The 16,880-nt window shown below is 44.7% G+C and overlaps 1 protein-coding gene across 1 annotated transcript in view; it reads right to left on the bottom strand.

Moving 5' to 3' along the window:
- Window positions 1-1,356: 1,356 nt before the first annotated feature.
- The window catches only part of SACM1L (SAC1 like phosphatidylinositide phosphatase), a 37,070-nt gene continuing 21,546 nt past the window's right edge, over window positions 1,357-16,880 (bottom strand). Inside the window, exons 9-20 of the mRNA XM_084902049.1 lie at window positions 16,742-16,827; window positions 15,847-15,933; window positions 15,297-15,365; window positions 14,364-14,443; window positions 11,895-11,993; window positions 9,484-9,622; window positions 7,177-7,246; window positions 6,992-7,064; window positions 6,279-6,372; window positions 6,073-6,165; window positions 5,086-5,143; window positions 1,357-2,985 (exon numbers count right to left, since the gene is read on the bottom strand). Of these exons, the coding sequence (XP_084758175.1) occupies window positions 2,849-2,985; window positions 5,086-5,143; window positions 6,073-6,165; window positions 6,279-6,372; window positions 6,992-7,064; window positions 7,177-7,246; window positions 9,484-9,622; window positions 11,895-11,993; window positions 14,364-14,443; window positions 15,297-15,365; window positions 15,847-15,933; window positions 16,742-16,827 (1,085 nt within the window). The 3' untranslated portion in view covers window positions 1,357-2,848. The remainder of the gene's footprint in view (window positions 2,986-5,085; window positions 5,144-6,072; window positions 6,166-6,278; window positions 6,373-6,991; window positions 7,065-7,176; window positions 7,247-9,483; window positions 9,623-11,894; window positions 11,994-14,363; window positions 14,444-15,296; window positions 15,366-15,846; window positions 15,934-16,741; window positions 16,828-16,880) is intronic.

The following is a 16,880-nucleotide window of genomic DNA, read 5'->3' as shown; positions in this document are numbered from 1 at the left end:
GGACTTCCATTCAGCCAGATTTCAGGTGGGTCTGAATGACAGTTGTTCTGTTTTAGTTGTAATTTTGATGTGGTTGTGGGAGGCAGCGAGTACTGGCAATTAACTACGCCACCATCTTGGTTCTCCCAAGGAATCGGGTGGGCAGTATTTGGTTCTTAGCATTTATCGTCATAAAGCCCTAAACAAGTACTAGTATGTCTATAGGTCTTACTGGCTGAGGTTTTAAAGACTCTCCGTACTGGTTGTGGTAGCAGACATCTAAGATGGTGCAGACCCCCACCTCCTGGCTTCCGCGCCCCCCTGAAAGGGTGAGCTGGATTGAGCACCGTGCAGAGAAGGTGGTAAGAATGATGGACATCTCTGAGATGAGGTGTTAAAAGGCTGTGACTTCCATCTTGCTGGCTTGGGTGAACCAAGCTGCCATGTTGGAGAGGCCTAGGTAGCAAGAAACAGTGTTTTAATTATGTATCTTATTCGTATGGAGAGAACTCAATTTCTTCTGGCATCAGGGCTCTTAGGCAAGCGGGAGGAAACTCCAAACCCCACCGGTTTAAGCCACTCCCCAACCCCCTCCCCGCCATACACACCCTTCGTTTCTCCTCTGACCCCCACACAAAAAGTAAGTTCTGTGCCCTCAGGACTGATGAATCTGTATCAAGTGACTCAGGGATTATCCCACCCACGACTCCCACCGTCACTAAATCCTGAACGGGACAAAGCTTTCATGTTGGAGCTAGAATGAAAGAGAGCACAGATGGCTTGGGTAATACACCAAACCTCTCATATAAATCCCCTGGAAGGGCCCAGGTCACCAGGCAGGCCCTATTGGTGTATCTCAGGGGAGGGAAGGACACGGGCGGGCGTGGAGGCACAGAATTACTGTGGGCCCTCTGCAGGAAGACGGGAAAGGAAGCAGGGCACAGCCCCCGCACAGCCCGCAGGGACGGGCAGGACGCAGTGCATGGCAGCTGCACATGGTTCGCGGGGGATGTGTATCCCAGAGGCCGTTGCACAGAACCACCTCACTCCCCTGTGCGCTCGAGGGTCTCCTCGGCACCAAGTGTTCAATCAGCATCCCCCGGCTCTCACGGACCCTGTGGCTGAGAGAGCGTCTTCTTCTGGAGGTGGGGGGACAGAGGACTTCTTTTGTGCAGACGTTCCACTTCCCTAAATATTTCTCTGGTTTTATCTGAAACTAGGAAATACTTAGAAGGATGAACACAAATAATTAGAAGGTGATCATAACTAGAAAGTAGGATTTCTGGTTCCCTTACGTTGTCTAATTTTTCTGTAATGACAGTACATTGCTTTGCAAGATTTTAAACATGTAAGACAAGCATAGGAACGACACCAACGGTAGTTAGAAAATATGACATTTTATTTTCACTCAGGATGTACAGTACGTGAATTTGGAAGTGAAATCACTGTAGGGTTGTGCAGTGTAGAGCCTTATGATCGGCCCCCCATTAGTCCACTCGTCGCAAAGCAGCCGCACAGGTCAGCTCTCTGTGCTGTAGGTGAAGTGAGCTCAACGTGAAACACGCAGGAGCATTCGAGTAATAGCATACAGTAGACATGAACTAAGTTTCAACATTTCATCTTTGGAACAGATTCTGCTTATTTACATGGTAAGAATAGGTAGTTCTAATTACTTTCCCTATTGTGAATTTTAATGACTGATTTTATGCTAAAGAAGGTTTGCCAGCTGTTACTTTTCTTTAGTTTCTAAAAGCAGTAACTTACTAACGTTTATAAAAGGTGATGTTGAAAAAGGCGCTTTTAGAGATGTTTAAGGAGAACAAGATTACTACTGAAAGAACTGCTCATGTTTTCAAGCATAACACACATGGTCGCATATTTAACTGAGCGGCTTTAAGAAGGTGGCAATTGTACTGCCTCACATACTTTCCTACCATTTAAACCTCATAATTATAGTTTCAATATATAGTCCGACTTAATATATATAGTTTCAATATATAGTCCGACTTACCTCTGCACAGCCTCTAAAGCACGGTTTTCAGGTTTGTTTTTATACATAAATTAGAGCTGAAGTTGGTCCTTGATTTGAAGAACTGTGCTACCTGGAAGCACTACATCTTATATACACTATTCTACTGATGGCTGTCAGAAGCTTTAAAGGGGAAGCACACCAATAGAGCCTCTGAGCAGCCAAGGGCAGTCCCAAAAACAGAGGTGGCTTTGGACCGTTAGCATAAGAGAGAGACTTTACAATCTTTGATTTCATTTATACCCTTTAGAAAAGGTGCAGCGTACCTGAACTTCCCATCACACTAAAGCTGAGCTTCTAAGGCAGCCAGCCCCTCGGAGACACCCAGATACACGCCCCTTCTCTTCCCGCGAAGTCAGGGCTTTTCCTTGATGAATGGAAAAGACACTTCCTACGCAGAGCAGAGTGAGCATACGTTAAACTTTAAGAAGAGTCCGAAGTTGTGTAGGAAAGTATGCTTGCCAACAGTAGTGCTTCCACCGTGATGATAATGAAACAGCTAGACGAACAGTGACTGTTTCACACAATGAAAGAAGCTAGTTTTTTGATATATATTACTTATCCTCCAATAGTTGATTAAACTGACAATGGACAGATTCCTTCCATCGTGAGCTGAATCCAGGCTATGTTGAATTACAGAACAGCTTCAGATTATAAGCACAGCGTCGGGCAGTAGGATCATCAGGCAGATCACCAATGTAAGTCAGCGCCCCGCACAGCAGACGTGCTCTGGGCAAAGGGCTTCCTAAGATCTCGGCTCCTGTGGAAAGCGGGTCAGTAAAGACTCCAGTTCTGCAGAATGGAGTCTTCCAGGCCGAGCCGCTTTCCACAGACACAAACTCAGTCTATCTTTTCTTTCTGGACCAATCTGGGAGCGTCGACAAAATCTTTGCCGTTGTAAAGAATAATAAAAAAGGTTCCAACGCTTGCAACTCCCCAGAAGAGAACATAGGCCAGTGTTTCTGTCCACGTGTCACCTGTTGATAGAAAAAAAAAAGAGTTGATAAGTAAGTCATTTACTGAGACCAGAGCCAACTTTCAGCCATTCAGCACATCTTGGCTTTAAAAGTTTACAAAATACAGAACCTCCCCCTTGAGCTTTAGGCCGGGAATTGGCGTCTCCCTGGGCAGTATTGTGCTCTAGCTCTGGGCGGCTTGGTAGCCTACTTCTCAGCCCTGCAGCTCAGGAAGGCCAGGAGCAGGCCTGGCAAGCTGGCCTTTGCTGCAGTCCCTGAGGAATGGGCCTCGTGTGCCCTGTCCGTGTGATCGCACTGGCCTCCTTCCTGGAGAGAAAAGCAGGCGGGGCCCACTCCTAAGGGCTGTCGGACAGCATGCTAATGGGGTCCTAGTCTCTGGGACTGGAAATCAGACACTACTGTATGTAAACACCACAGGCTCATTATTTTATAGCAAGTGACTGACATGTTACCTTCTACAGCATTCAGTCTCTTTCTACTTAAAAACGTAACATCTGTGTGATTGCTCATATTCACAGCTCTTGAGTCTCAAAACTCTTCCTGAGCAAAGGAGAAAGGCTGCTTCTCACAAGCCCCCTGCCTGCCCGCCCCCCACCCGTTCCCCAGAGCAGCCGTCCCAGGTACCTTGGCCATGCCCGGCCCTGGCTCTTCTGCCTCTCCGGGGGGCTCTACAGGGAAATGCAAGTCCACAGTCAGGGGGAAAAAAAAAAAAAACCCATCAAAATAGCACAACTAACTCAAAACTGGAGGGGCTCCCAGGAAGTGGCACCAGGCGGTGCTGTGAGAAAGCAGAGGATTTGGGGGTAAACAGCCTGCAGGCCTGAGGGACCAGGAAGCACAGGCTGGCTGGCCCTGTCCCCTTCCTTCTGCCTACACCTAACGCAGGACCCGTTGTGCCCGCCGGCCCTGGGCCTTTTGTTACACTGTGAGCTACAGTGCACAACAGAGATCACAGGAAGTTTGCAAAATATAAACTATTGATTATCTGGCTTCTGACAGAAACAAAACTGCCACGTAAACTCAGCAAAAAGCAAAAGCCCTGTGCTAGAACCACCAGAGGCCGCCTCCTTCCCCACAGTGGCTGCCAATGCTGAGCCCAGGGGTGCGGAGGAGAGGGCTGGCTCCCAGAACCTGTGTGGGGGTGAAACAGGAGTCCTTCCTTCAGCAAACTGAGCTGCGGACTTCCTGTACCCTGGATGCAGGCAGTAACCAAGGAGAGACCATCTCTGTCTCAGGAAGGAGCTGATCTAGTGAGAAAGGGGTGTGCAGAGCAGTACCACCGAGACACACACACCAGGCCTGTCGGGGACAACAAAGAGGCACACCCAGAAAAGAAATCCTAGTGCTTAGGAAGTTAAAAGGGGGGGCTTACAAGTGCTCTGGGAACCAGAGAGGGTGCCTGGGGGGAGAACCAGGGGACACTGAGGGCGGCATCTGAACAGTGTCCAGGCTGAGAAATGTTAGCCCAGGAATTCCGGGTGGGGGTGGAGCCCGGAGGCTGACCTCAGTACAAGAGCACAATTCAGCCCAGGCAGACGCCAATTCCCAGGGCCGGAAGAGCACTTAATGGAGACACATGAGTCTTAGGTGCCTAGTAACCTACTAACAAAATATTGAGAGAAAAAAGAAAACCAGTGAAGACCATGCCAGCTCAGTCCATAGGCAATTTTGTTCTCAATCTATTAAAATTTAATAAGTACTATATTAACCAGTACTTTAATAAGTATTATATTAATCATCCAATAGGTGATTAGAATACTTTGTAGTCTTTAAAAATAAAGAACATGGAAAATGTTTATGTTGCTCAGTGGAAAAAAAGATCTTTAAAAAATGCATATTTCACTTTTGAAAAAATAATCACACTTATAAAGATTAAAACATCAAAATATTAAGAGAAGTTCGCTTATCTGTAGAAGGTAGGATGATAATTGGGAAAAAAAAACAAAACATTTATGAAGCTATCTTATCTGCTCACTCTACTCACTGAATTTATTTGGGGAACATCAAGTGTTGAGTAGACTCTAAAACTAAGATGCTGTACAAGGAAAGTTCAACATTCTAAACAACGCGTGTAAGACGGTGAAATAGGAGCAGACTTACCAGCCATGAGGAGGCAGATAATGCACATTGAAAAGGCCACAACCATGATAATAGGCAGCTGGGAGAGAGAACAGAGACAGAAACATCAGGAAGAATGCTTGCTAGTGGTTGCACAATTAGTTTGCTTCCCCTGAAAAAGAATAAACCGTCCGCCATCTGATGCACAAATATCTACTTTCAAAACACTTAGGCGTTAGTCACAGCTGCCTAGACCTTCAGATGGTTAAGAAATCAAATGTGAGAAGCGTGACTTTGCTCCAAACCAAGTCCCACATGCCCAGATGTGAGCCCAAGACACCAGGCCCCTTCCTTCCAGGGCTCTGCCCGCTGGAATGGGACCCGAGTGGCTCTGCCAGTCTGGTGGAAGGAGAGAAGTACGGGAACCGCACAGGCACACCTTGTTCTGTTGTACCCCTGCCTGCGCTTTGCCTTTATTTTTTTACAAAGTGAAGGTTTGTGGCAACTCTGTGTCAAGCAAGCCCACCAGGGCCATTTTCCTACAAGCTCAGATGAGGGTTAGCATTTTTTAGCAATAAAGTGTTTTTGATTAAGATATGTACAGAGCTTGTTTCAGACATGATGCTATTGCCCACTTCACAGACCCCGGCAGAGTGCACTCTGTTACATGCGCTGGGAAGCCAGTAATTCCCGTGACTCACTGCGTGGAATTGACCCTGCAGTATCTCTGAGGTATAGGCCTGTATTTTGCCTTCTGAGACACGAGGTTGCCTCCAACAATCCCTGCACGTAAGGGGCGTGGAGTCCTCCTGAAATGAGAAGCCTTTTACGTCCCCCTGGCTGTGGTTCTTGCATTAAAAGGATGTGCAAGACGGAGTGAAATGTGAAAGAAAAATGCTCCCAACTACACTCCTAGAGGAAACTGGAGCATTTGTATTCCGTGTAGAATACATAATCAAGGGGAGCTGGCACCATCTATACCCTCAGATATAATGCTTTTTAACACTTGAACAAATGAAGGTTTCTTACAGCCAGAAATTTCAAATCCCGTGGGACACTGAGAGGACTGTGAGATTCCAATTCGTCCACCGAGTAGTTCCCCAGAAACAAGTCTATGGCGTCCTAGAACAGAAAGCAGAAAACCGTTAGCTCCCCAGGTAGGTGTGGGCACATTCCTGAGGAATAGCACAAAGGTGCAGCCAACGGCCAACAACCAGCATCAAATACAAACTCACTTGTCTGAATCCATCAGAAAAGTTGTTCTTGTAATACCGAATCAGTGAGTTCCAGCCGTCCTTTACAAGTCCCAGCTGAGTTCTCTTCCCAGTTCTGGTTGAAAGGTCAATTTTACGTTATATATTTTCATGTTTAATTCCCACAGTTTCACAGTGTGAGAAAAAGTGACCAGTAAGTGTGTGTTACGGAGATAAGGGAGTCAAAACCATTTTAAAAATCAACTCTGAACCTATAAGCGAGATACCTCACAAATGACTAGTAGTGGGGTCCAAGAAATATGTACTCTCCTTCTAAAACACTGCCCAAGTAGCACAAAGAGGAAAAGCATTCAGTTCCTGGTACAAAGACCAGGCTAAGTGGTATGAAACGGCAGAAAGGCCCACCCATATCCGTGACAAATTCAGTGTCCCACCTCTCGCTATCAGCGTGGTCCCAGGAGCAGTCAGAATCCGGGTGCTTTCTTAGAGGTGCAGAATCTCAGGCCCACCCCAACTGCTGGCCTAACCAGGGGCTCGGGCCCAGTGCATCTGAGAACTGAAGAGCTGCTGTTCTCAACCCTCGCTGTGCATGTGAGTCACCCAGGGAGGCAGGGCCCACGAGCTAGCCTGGGCCTCACCTGACCTGACCAGTCTAATGGGGCCTGGGTGCTGCTGTCTGCTCTTACTGCTGCTGTGAACGCCGCATCGAATGTTACTGAGAAAGCAGGGCTTGCCTGGTAAAGTCGGTCTTCAAGGCACCGGTTCCTGCATACTGTTTGGCACAAGCATTTGCGTTGTCAGCCCAGGCTGTGAAAAAAGTAAAAAGCAGCTGATGATGAGAACGACAACCAGAATTCTAAATCTAAAATATTTATTTCCAAATTTGAGTAACTTTGCCTCTATTAAAGAAAATACCTACCATTTTTGTAAATCTTCTCAAATTCATCTTGTTCTTCAAGCTTTTGTCCCACATGCAAAACACCTAGTCTCTGAAATAAGAAGGACCCCATGTTTACATCTACTAGATTTCAGCACCGAGGATTTAAAAGAAAAAGCAGACCGTCCTGCCCTAGCTGGTTTGGCTCAGCAGATAAGAGTGTTGGCCTGCGGACTGACGGGTCCCAGATTCCCAAGCCCTTGTCGAGGTGCATGCAGGAGGCAACCAATCATGTTTCTCTCAGTCTCTCCCTCTCCCTTCCCCTCGCTCTTAAAATCAATGGAAAAATATCTTTGGGTGAGGATTAACTAAAAAAGGGGGCAAGAAACAGCAGACCATCCTCAAGTCACTTCATGTGGTTCCTGTGCCGGCTGCAGGCAGGAGGTGTGCTCCTTGTTGAGGTCCCAACGGACCCAGGCCCTCTGCCCAGCCAGGGGCAAAGCCCCTCGGAGGGCTCCCCGCAGCCCCAGCACCAAGGGAACAAGCAGGGCTGTCTGTACTTGGGGAGGAGCAGAGGGAGAGGAAAGGAGAGAGTGAAAGCTCCTGTGAGATTCTGCCATCGCTTCTCCTTCCACTGCCTTTACCCCCCTGCCCTCCCCACAGTTCACCATCCCCAGACCTCCTCACCCCAAACTTACCCTAACCAGCGAGAACTGGATGAACTCTACCTGCCCACAAACCGCACACCTGTGCAGCCTTTCACATAGCTCAGGCATTCCTGGCCATCCCGAGTTCCCCGTGGCTCCCCTTCGGGCTCACTGGCCACTGATTAGAAAGCCCTGCCTCAGAACCATGTCTTCTCTGTGCCTGCCTCAGACACAGCACTGGCGTGACCTCACTGGAAGTGGGAAGAGGCACCCCTGGCGCCCCCGCCCCGGCGGCACTGAGACGCCAGAGAGGTTCCCGCCCAGAGCGTCTAAACTGGGTCAGGTCTATCCCACCACATTCGGCATTGGAACAGTTCACTGCAGCTTACAGAACCCGGTTAAGTAGGTTTTTGTTCATCAGCCTTGGAAACACCATTCCTAATGTTCCGCTACTGAAAAACACTCTGAAGTCAACCCAACAGACCGACAAGCACCCAATTCAACAGGAAACGAGAACCTCCAACGGGGAGTCCACGCCCTGGCACACGCTCCTTCAGGGTTTGGGGACAGTTCATCCCGGGGAGGCACTCTACTGCCACCATTCCTCCCTGGGCCACACAACCGCGGGAACGAAGTTGAATGCTTCCTCATTATTTCAGCAGGAAACCACTTGGGATGCATTTTTGTTTGCCCCTCACAACAAATGCCAATGTGATCTAGAAAGTTGGATGCTACACGTTTTTAAGTCCAAACATAAATAGAAGAAAATATTCACATCTATTTTCCAGAACAGCATGATCTCAATGATGAAGCAAGGCTGTGTGAGAGCATTTTACCTGGGAGTCAATATCCTTGAAACAACCTGGAGGTACTACTGTGTACTATTAAAATAGAAAAAAGTTTGAAGTGAAAATATCTAATGCTGGCAAAGTTCCATAAAATGGATCACTTACTGCTGGCTAATGTCAGTGTAAGTGATCCAAATGGCATAATCATTTTGAAAAGTAATATAGATAGATAGATAGATAGATAGATAGATAGATAGATATAGATATATATGGGTATATATATTATTCCCTTTAACCCAGTAATGGAACTTCCAGGAATTAACCCAAAGAAAATAATCTTAGAAACAATAATATATGCAGATATCCTATCTACAGTGTTATTTATAAGCCAACAATGTAGCAATCTAAATGACTTAGAAAATGATAATACAATTGAATGCAACCCTTCAAAATTATTACACATATGATCCTAGAGGAAAAGGCAAGAGTGAAACTTGCGCATGCACATACCGACCACGGGAAATGCACAGCCAGAGATGGCAAGACACAAAAACATGAGCTGGGTTAGGATGAGGGCAACATGAATGTTTTTTGTTACTGACTTTTAAAGGTGAAGTATCTTTAATTTTTTGCTATATGTTTATATATAATTATTTGCTATATGTTTAATAAGAGAAGAGAAGGCCCTAGCAGGTTTGGCTCAGTGGATAGAGCTTTGGCCTGTGGAATGAAGGGTCCCGGGTTCAATTCCAATCAAAGGCACATGCCCAAGTTGTGGGCTCCAGTGTAAGTAGGGGACATGCAGGAGGCAGCCGATCAATGATTCTCTCTCATCACTGCCATTTCTCTCTCCTCTCCCTTCCTCTCTGAAATCAAAGACATATACATTAAAAAAGAAAGAAAAGCATCTGCACCTGCAGCTGGGCCTGAAGCGAGCGCCGAGCTAACAGACTCTGGATCACGTTGGTTCTATCCAGGCAGTCCATGCAGTTGCTGCGGAACACGCCCTCCTGGTTCGTCACCACCTTGCCGGAAGAGTCCACTAGAAAATAACTAAAGCATATTTGTATAAACACTCTCATAAAAGTCAGTTAAATCTACTAAGGACATACCGCTTATAACATAGGACTCTGATCAGTAACATTATTAAAACCAGTAAATTGAAATGTCAGACAGGAAATGCATGATCCAGGGATACTTGGTTACCACAGACCAGGAAGCCATTTGAAGGGCTGAGGCGAGTGAACTCCCCAGCCAAAGAACTATAGCATCACAAGTCGCTTCACCTACAGTGGTCGGCAAACTGCGGCTCGGGAGCCACATTTGGCTCTTTGGCCCCTTGAGTGTGGCTCTTCCACAAAATACCACGACCTGGGCGCGTCTATTTTGAAGAAGTGGCGTTAGAAGTTTAAGTTTAAAAAATTTGGCTCTCAAAAGAAACTTCAATCGTACTGTTGATATTTGGCTCTGTGGACTAATGAGTTTGCCGACCACTGGCCTAAGAGCTGTGAGGAAGCTCAGCCGGAGATTATAAAGGTTGCCATGGCATCAACCATGCTTCCCTAAGGCCAGGGGAGGCTTCCCTGACATAATCATCCCCCCTCCGTTCCATGTGACAGGATGTCTTAAAGCACGAGCCCTGTGCTTATCCACGTCAGGATTCCCTGAGCTGTTTGTTCAAAGTGAAGATGGCTGGCCTGGGGTTAAAAGAACTGAGAATTTTTAAAGCAAGGGCTGGGTGTTGAGCATTAAAAACATTTTTAAATCCTTTCTTAAATAATACAACATTTATAAGGTGTAATGGGGTATTATTTGAAGAATCAGCCTCCCTTTCTCCCATTAACCACCGGATGTCTGCACGGGAGCCAACCTGGTCTCCAGTCCCGAGTCTCCTGCATTGTTAACAATCTGCTCAGAGAATCCGACCACACACACAACTCTGACAGCAAGCAACTGATTTGTTAGCCTTACTCCTTCGGCATCTGACTGTGACTTTACATGATCAACCTAATCTCTCCAAGCCTAAATTTTTTCATCTACAAAATGGAGGTGACAGCACCACCCTGGGCTGCTTGAAGGTGTGAGTGAGATAATGCAGAAAGCACACAGAGGTCAAAGTGCTTGGCAGACTGCATGGAACAGCATGCGATGAATACTGGATGATACTAATTAAGGCAGACAGAATGCTCTCCATTCCTTCTCCTGGCTTTAAAATAAGTAAAGACTGGCATATGCACAGAGTACAGTAAACCTGTGGACAACACAGTAAATAACACGGTAAACACACACACAAAAATGCCATGAGGATATTCAGACCCTTTGATCCATTAATTTCTACTCTCAAGAATTTATTTTAGGAAATAATTTAACAGAAGTAACAGTATAGCCGAAACCGGTTTGGCTCAGTGGATAGAGCGTCAGCCTGCGGACTCAAGGGCCCCGGGTTCGATTCCGCACAAGGGCATGTACATTGGTGTGGGCACATCCCCGGTGGGGGGTGTGCAGGAGGCAGCTGGTCGATATATCTTTCTCATCGATGTTTCTAACTGTCTATCCTTCTCCCTTCCTCTCTGTGAAAAATCAATAAAATATATATATTTTTTTAAGTTAACAATATACACACTCAGAGTGATTCAATGCAACACACCTTTCATGGCAGGAAGAGAAAAGGAAACAAACTAAATACTTAACCAAAGAAAGCATTTAACTGAAACTGTATCGTGACACAGGGAACACAGAATGCCATTAAACACTATCCTTGCAAGGACTAGAAAGGCTAATGACACAAATCTGTAACGGAATGTTTAGTGAAAACTGAATATTAAACAGTATAAACTTCAATTATGTAAAAAATTATGTGTGAAAGATAATTCATAAAAACAATTATGGGTCATTTTTAAGAATTTAAAAATATTTCTAAATTATAAAGTCTCATCTTTTCAATATAAAAAAGTCTAGCCCAGTTGGTATGGCTCAGTGGTTGAGCATCAACCTATGAACCAGGAGGTCCCAGTTCAATTCCTGGTCAAGGCAGTGCCTGGATTGCAGGCTCTATCCTCTCAGTGTGGGGAGTGCAGAAGGCAGCCAATCAATGATTCTTTCTCATCATTGATATTTTTATCTCTCTCTCCTCCTCCCATCCTCTCTTAAATCAATAAAAAATATTAAAAACAAAAACAAGAAAATTCTAAAAATAATGGAAGTATGGAGAAGTATTGTCAACCCAGGGAAGTGCATTTGTAAGTTTGCTAGACAATGAATAAATGTGATTAATATCTACACAGACCTCTTCCCACGACCTCCACAGGGAAATCAGATAGCTTACCTTAATTCATCCTGCATTTCTGCTACCCGATCCAATAAAATACTTAATCGATCCCATCTCATATTTTTACATTCCTTATGGAAGTCAAAGGCAATGTATCTACCAAAACAAAAGATATTCAAAACTGACCAAAGGTTATTCACTTTCCCTCTAACAACACCACCTTTCTAGCTGACTGTCCTCACAGTGTTTCCCAAAGTGTGGTACGCATACCCCCAGGGGTACGGGAAGAGTTTGGTGGGGGTACGCGTTGCACCGGAGTTTGGTGGGGATATGCACTGCACCGTGCTTAGCTGCCCTTAATCTACATTCTCATGAGTATAAGGGGTACTCAGCGTTACGGAAATTATAGAAGGGGTACACGTGTGTCAAAAGTTTGGGAAACACTGCATCTACATCACAGCACACAGCTATCCTGGGACAGCAGGCCCCTTCCCTCAGGTTACCCTGTGCACACCCACCTCCTCTAGCTCGTAACCTACAGAGGGAAAACGCACCCACTCCTCCTTCGCATGCTCCTCTAGAGGCTCTCAGACAGAGAGCAGAGCAGCCTGGCTCAGCGTGGGAGGAGTGAGCTCAGGTGCAGAACCAGGTGTGCAACAGAAAGGAGCCCTCTCCGACTGAGTACGGGCACACGTTTATTCTTCACCCCACGAGCAGAGGAGAGGGCCCCACTGTATTGTTTTTCAAAGTGATTCAAATGTTCAAAACGGTTAGATGGCGGTGTGTACCAGGGAAGAACAGGGGCAGAATGGCCTCCACTCTGGTTAGTTACCATACTAGCAATAAATTTCCCTTTGCCAATATCTATGCATCACACACACGGTAGATAAAATTTTCCTGTTTGTTACTCTGATGGACTGTATTCAGTTATCAGATACTTAAGAGACACACATCTTTTCAATGTTAAAACACATTTATCAGTGAAGGCAGCCTATTATGAGCTGAAAAATGCCCCTCGAGAGGGGAAAATCATGAACCAATTCCTGACGGTTAAGGGGGAAGAGTGGACAGAGGACCTAGCACCACGGACACATGAAGATCCTCACCTGTCTCATTTTGCCTAACTTCCCTCTCAAGCTCAAGCTGAGCCCCAGGGTAGGACTGGAAGGACACTGCACTCATCTACAGAGTACAATTCAGAGGAGGTGCCTGCTCTCGGTGACACCTCTGGCTCTGAGAAACTGACAGGCCTCCCAGACTGTGGGCTTGTTGTAAGCAGATCAAGAAAGGGTCTCCTATCATTTCTGTTATTGCAGGTGAAAATTTAGAAACAAAACTAGAAATAAGTATGAAAATAGAGGTTAACCAATTGAGAGGTTTAACACTGGAAGACGGGAGTGAGGGAAGCATTTTCGGTGACAGCTCCAATAAAAGTGACACTGTGACAGTTATTTTTGGAGTGCTCTGACCAGAAGAAATAGCTCTAGACTTGTTCAAAGAATGTAAGTAGTTCAGTGGCACCTAAATCACCTATCTTCTAAGGAGTTACATAGTTTTATTTTAATAGAAAATAGAAAATATAATTTTAAGTATATTAGTTTACCGTTGAACTCCAAATAACCCAGCACTATTTCTTCGGAAGGTTTTCCTCATGTCTGTGACTCCTTCCTACCAGAGCAAAGCCCCCCTCCTGCCACGGAAAGCACCAGATGGGCTGACTCATTACTCTGCACCTCTCCACAGGCGACTGCTGATCTCAGAATCGCTCTCTGTTGATAAGGCTACACAGAGGTTGCAACTGCTGCCTGGTGACTTACAGGAGAGGCCTGCTGCTGCTCAGACAAGGCCACCATGCCGGAGTGAAGTGCTCCAGCTCATGAGGGGGCTGTGACCACAGAGACCTCACGAAGCTATCACGAGGAAATGTAATTCATGGTCTAATGACCATAGTGATGCAGAGCTTCTAGAAGGGGATTTTAATCAGGGACTAAATTTTTGCAAAGTTTAAATTAAAATCAACTGCTAAGAAGTTATTCTGCAATAGAAGTTATGTCAGAAATTTTCAAGCCAACAAAACCATGACCCAACCAGATTCGGGCACCGGAAGGGTCCCTTGGCCTGGCCTGAGGGGATCAGGCCAGAACTGGCTCTTGACATCCCGAGGGGTCCCTGATTGCGAGAGGGTGCAGGCCAGGCCATGGGACCCCATCTTTTAACATTGAAAAGATGTGTGTCTCTTAAGTATCTGATAACGATTGGGGTCAGGGAGGGACCGTGGGAGGGCTCCAGGGTGTGTCTGGCCCGTCTCACCCAGTCCTGATCTGCCGGACCCCAGCAGAAAGCTAACCTTACCGATTGGAGCATCTGCCCCCTGGTGGTTAGTGTGCATCATAGTGACTGGTTGAACGGTCAGACACTTAGCATACTAGGCTTTTATTATACAGGATGTGTGATCTATATACTCGTGTATATGTGCAAGTAAACATCTAGTCCAAAAAGACCTGCAACAAATTTATAGTGAGGTACCTGATCATTCCATTTCCCAAGGAGGACACCATTGTTGCAAATGCCTGTTCAAGTGGCTTCTCTGAGCCCTTCTGGTTAACCTGTAAAAAATTTAAAAACACTATAGCTTTAAATTTATTTTAAAAAAGAGAGTGATGTCTGGCCAGCTAGCTTAGTTGGCTAGAGCATTGTTCCAAAGTTGCAGGTTTGATCCCAGTCAGGACACATACAAGAATCAACCAATAAATGCATAAATAAGTGGAACAGCAAATCAACTTTTTTTTTCTCTCTCTCTTCCCTATCTCTCAAATCAATAAATACAAATATAATTTTTTTAAAAAAGGAGAGAGTGACATCAGCAAAATGGAGGACCAGGAAGCTCTAAGCTCTTGTTCCCTTACAAGAAGACCAGAAGCTGTCTGAATCAACTTTTTAGGAGCTCTGGAAAACAAAGGTTTACAGCAACCAAGAAAACGTCCAATCAAGAAAAAGCAACTCCTAGGTATATAGCTAAAGGAATTGAGAGCAGGAATTCTTACACCCTGTTCAAAACAATCCAATGTCCATCAATGAATAAATGGATAAACAAGCTGTGGTACACACATACAATGAAGGAATGAAATTCTGATACATGCTGACATGAGTGACCTTAACAAATTTATGCTAGGTGAAATAAGCAAGACACAAAAAAACAAGTATTATCTGAACAGGCAACTTTATAAATATAAGAAAGTAGACCAGAGTTACTTGGGCTGAAGGGAGAAAGATAATAAGAAGCTAAGTTTAATGGACACTGAGTTTGTTTGGTATGAGGAAAAGTTGGAAATGGTCAGTAGTGATGGCTGCACAACATGCTTAATGTCACTAAAGTGCACAATTAAAAACGGTGATGAATTTTATGTTAGGTTAAAAAAAAGTCTGTTCTGCTCCCCTAGAAACAAGTAAGAAACATACCAGATTGAGTATGACTTGTTTTCCATAAATAATTAATTGTGAATCAAAATGCCTTTGGAAACCATCCATCTAGAGAAGAAAAGAAGAGTTATTCCGTTTACCAGAGGACACTGTAAGAATACTTATAAGGTGATGTAAAGTATCTCCTTAAATATCCTCTATAGAAAAATGTCTTTTAGATATTCTAAGTACCAAGTAGTCAATAGCAATTACAAGCCCTTCTACTCCAAGATGCAATATTGCTACTTTAACTTCGAGCACAGTATCAAATAGAACACACTAAATACTCTAAATACCACATAGTTGCAGTTCTTACTGAAATCTCTAAAATCTAAATTTGTGATAGCATTCAACTGCAGCTTATTCTTCTGTATTTCCAACATGCCACCTATACACCCTTTGGTTTAGGTTCACTATGTGCCAGGACCAAGGGGAAAGGCCTCAAAGATGACGGATTCTGCCTTACGAGGAATAAATATGTGCTCTTTATATAAATTAAAATGCTAATAAGCTATTTTTAGCCAGTAAGGAAAGCATGGAAGATACATACATGATTTGCTACTTTGTTGATCTGTGGTCGTGGTTTGTACTTGAGGTTTGGTCTTTGAGACCAGAAAACTGGTATTGATCCTCGAGTCTAAAAGAAAAGAGAAATGTGAAAAGAAAAAAGAAAAAACAATAACAAAACATACACGCAAACTTGTTTTTCTCAGCTTACATGCTGTCAGGTTTTATACATATCAAACACTACAAAGGGAAAATATATATACAACCTACCAGCTATGAAAGAAGTCCATGTGTGCCTGCTCCTAACCTAAAGTTCATATGTTGTGGGAATACATCTGAAAGGCCCTTTTCTGCTTCTGATTTTATATGCATGGTGCTAAGGGAGTACACAGTTTAGTGTTTCCCTAAATTCTAAAATCAATTTATCGGAGTAAAAATTAACAAGTTATGTCTGCTAAATAATTCGGCATTATAATAAAACTGGAAAATGGCTGTATTCATTCTCAGATGAACATGTCTATGAACGTATATGTTTAGCTACTAATGCTCTGGAATAGCAAGTGATCCACAACTCCTAAGGGAGGCAGCGAGAAAGGAGATTATCTCACAATGAAGTCAGGCAGGTAGAGTCCACTGTCCCAGCATCACTGCCCGGAATAAGTCTAAAGAATTCAGCTGAAAGGGGCTCCGTTTCCATAACCGCTGCACCTCCTATGCCTACCCTCTCCTTTAGAGACTAATTCAAGGGCAGGAAATGCCAGAAGCTGAGTGTCAGGCTTGCCAGGCTAATGCGATACCTTTGTTTTGGGTGAACTTTGTCCACATTGTAGGCAGATATTACTTTTAAAAGGAGGGGAGCAGAGAAATTCCAATGTGACAAAATCATGACCAGGCAGAAAGGCCAGCTCAGCTGGCTGCCCACAGACATGTTCACTTGCCTGGACAAACGAAGCTTTGCTTCCATTGTAGTGCACAATTTGTTCTGTTTCTACAAAGTTAGCTGCGTGGCCTTCAGAATCAATCCCTAAATTGAAAAAAATTAAATTAACTCTATTTATCACATAAGAAACACACCAT

Source organism: Pipistrellus hanaki (genome assembly GCF_964339955.1).
Source record: "Pipistrellus hanaki genome assembly, chromosome: 13".
Classification (NCBI taxonomy): Eukaryota; Metazoa; Chordata; class Mammalia; order Chiroptera; family Vespertilionidae; genus Pipistrellus; species Pipistrellus hanaki.
Note: the sequence above shows the minus strand (reverse complement) of the source record. Positions and strands in the feature narration are given on the sequence as shown.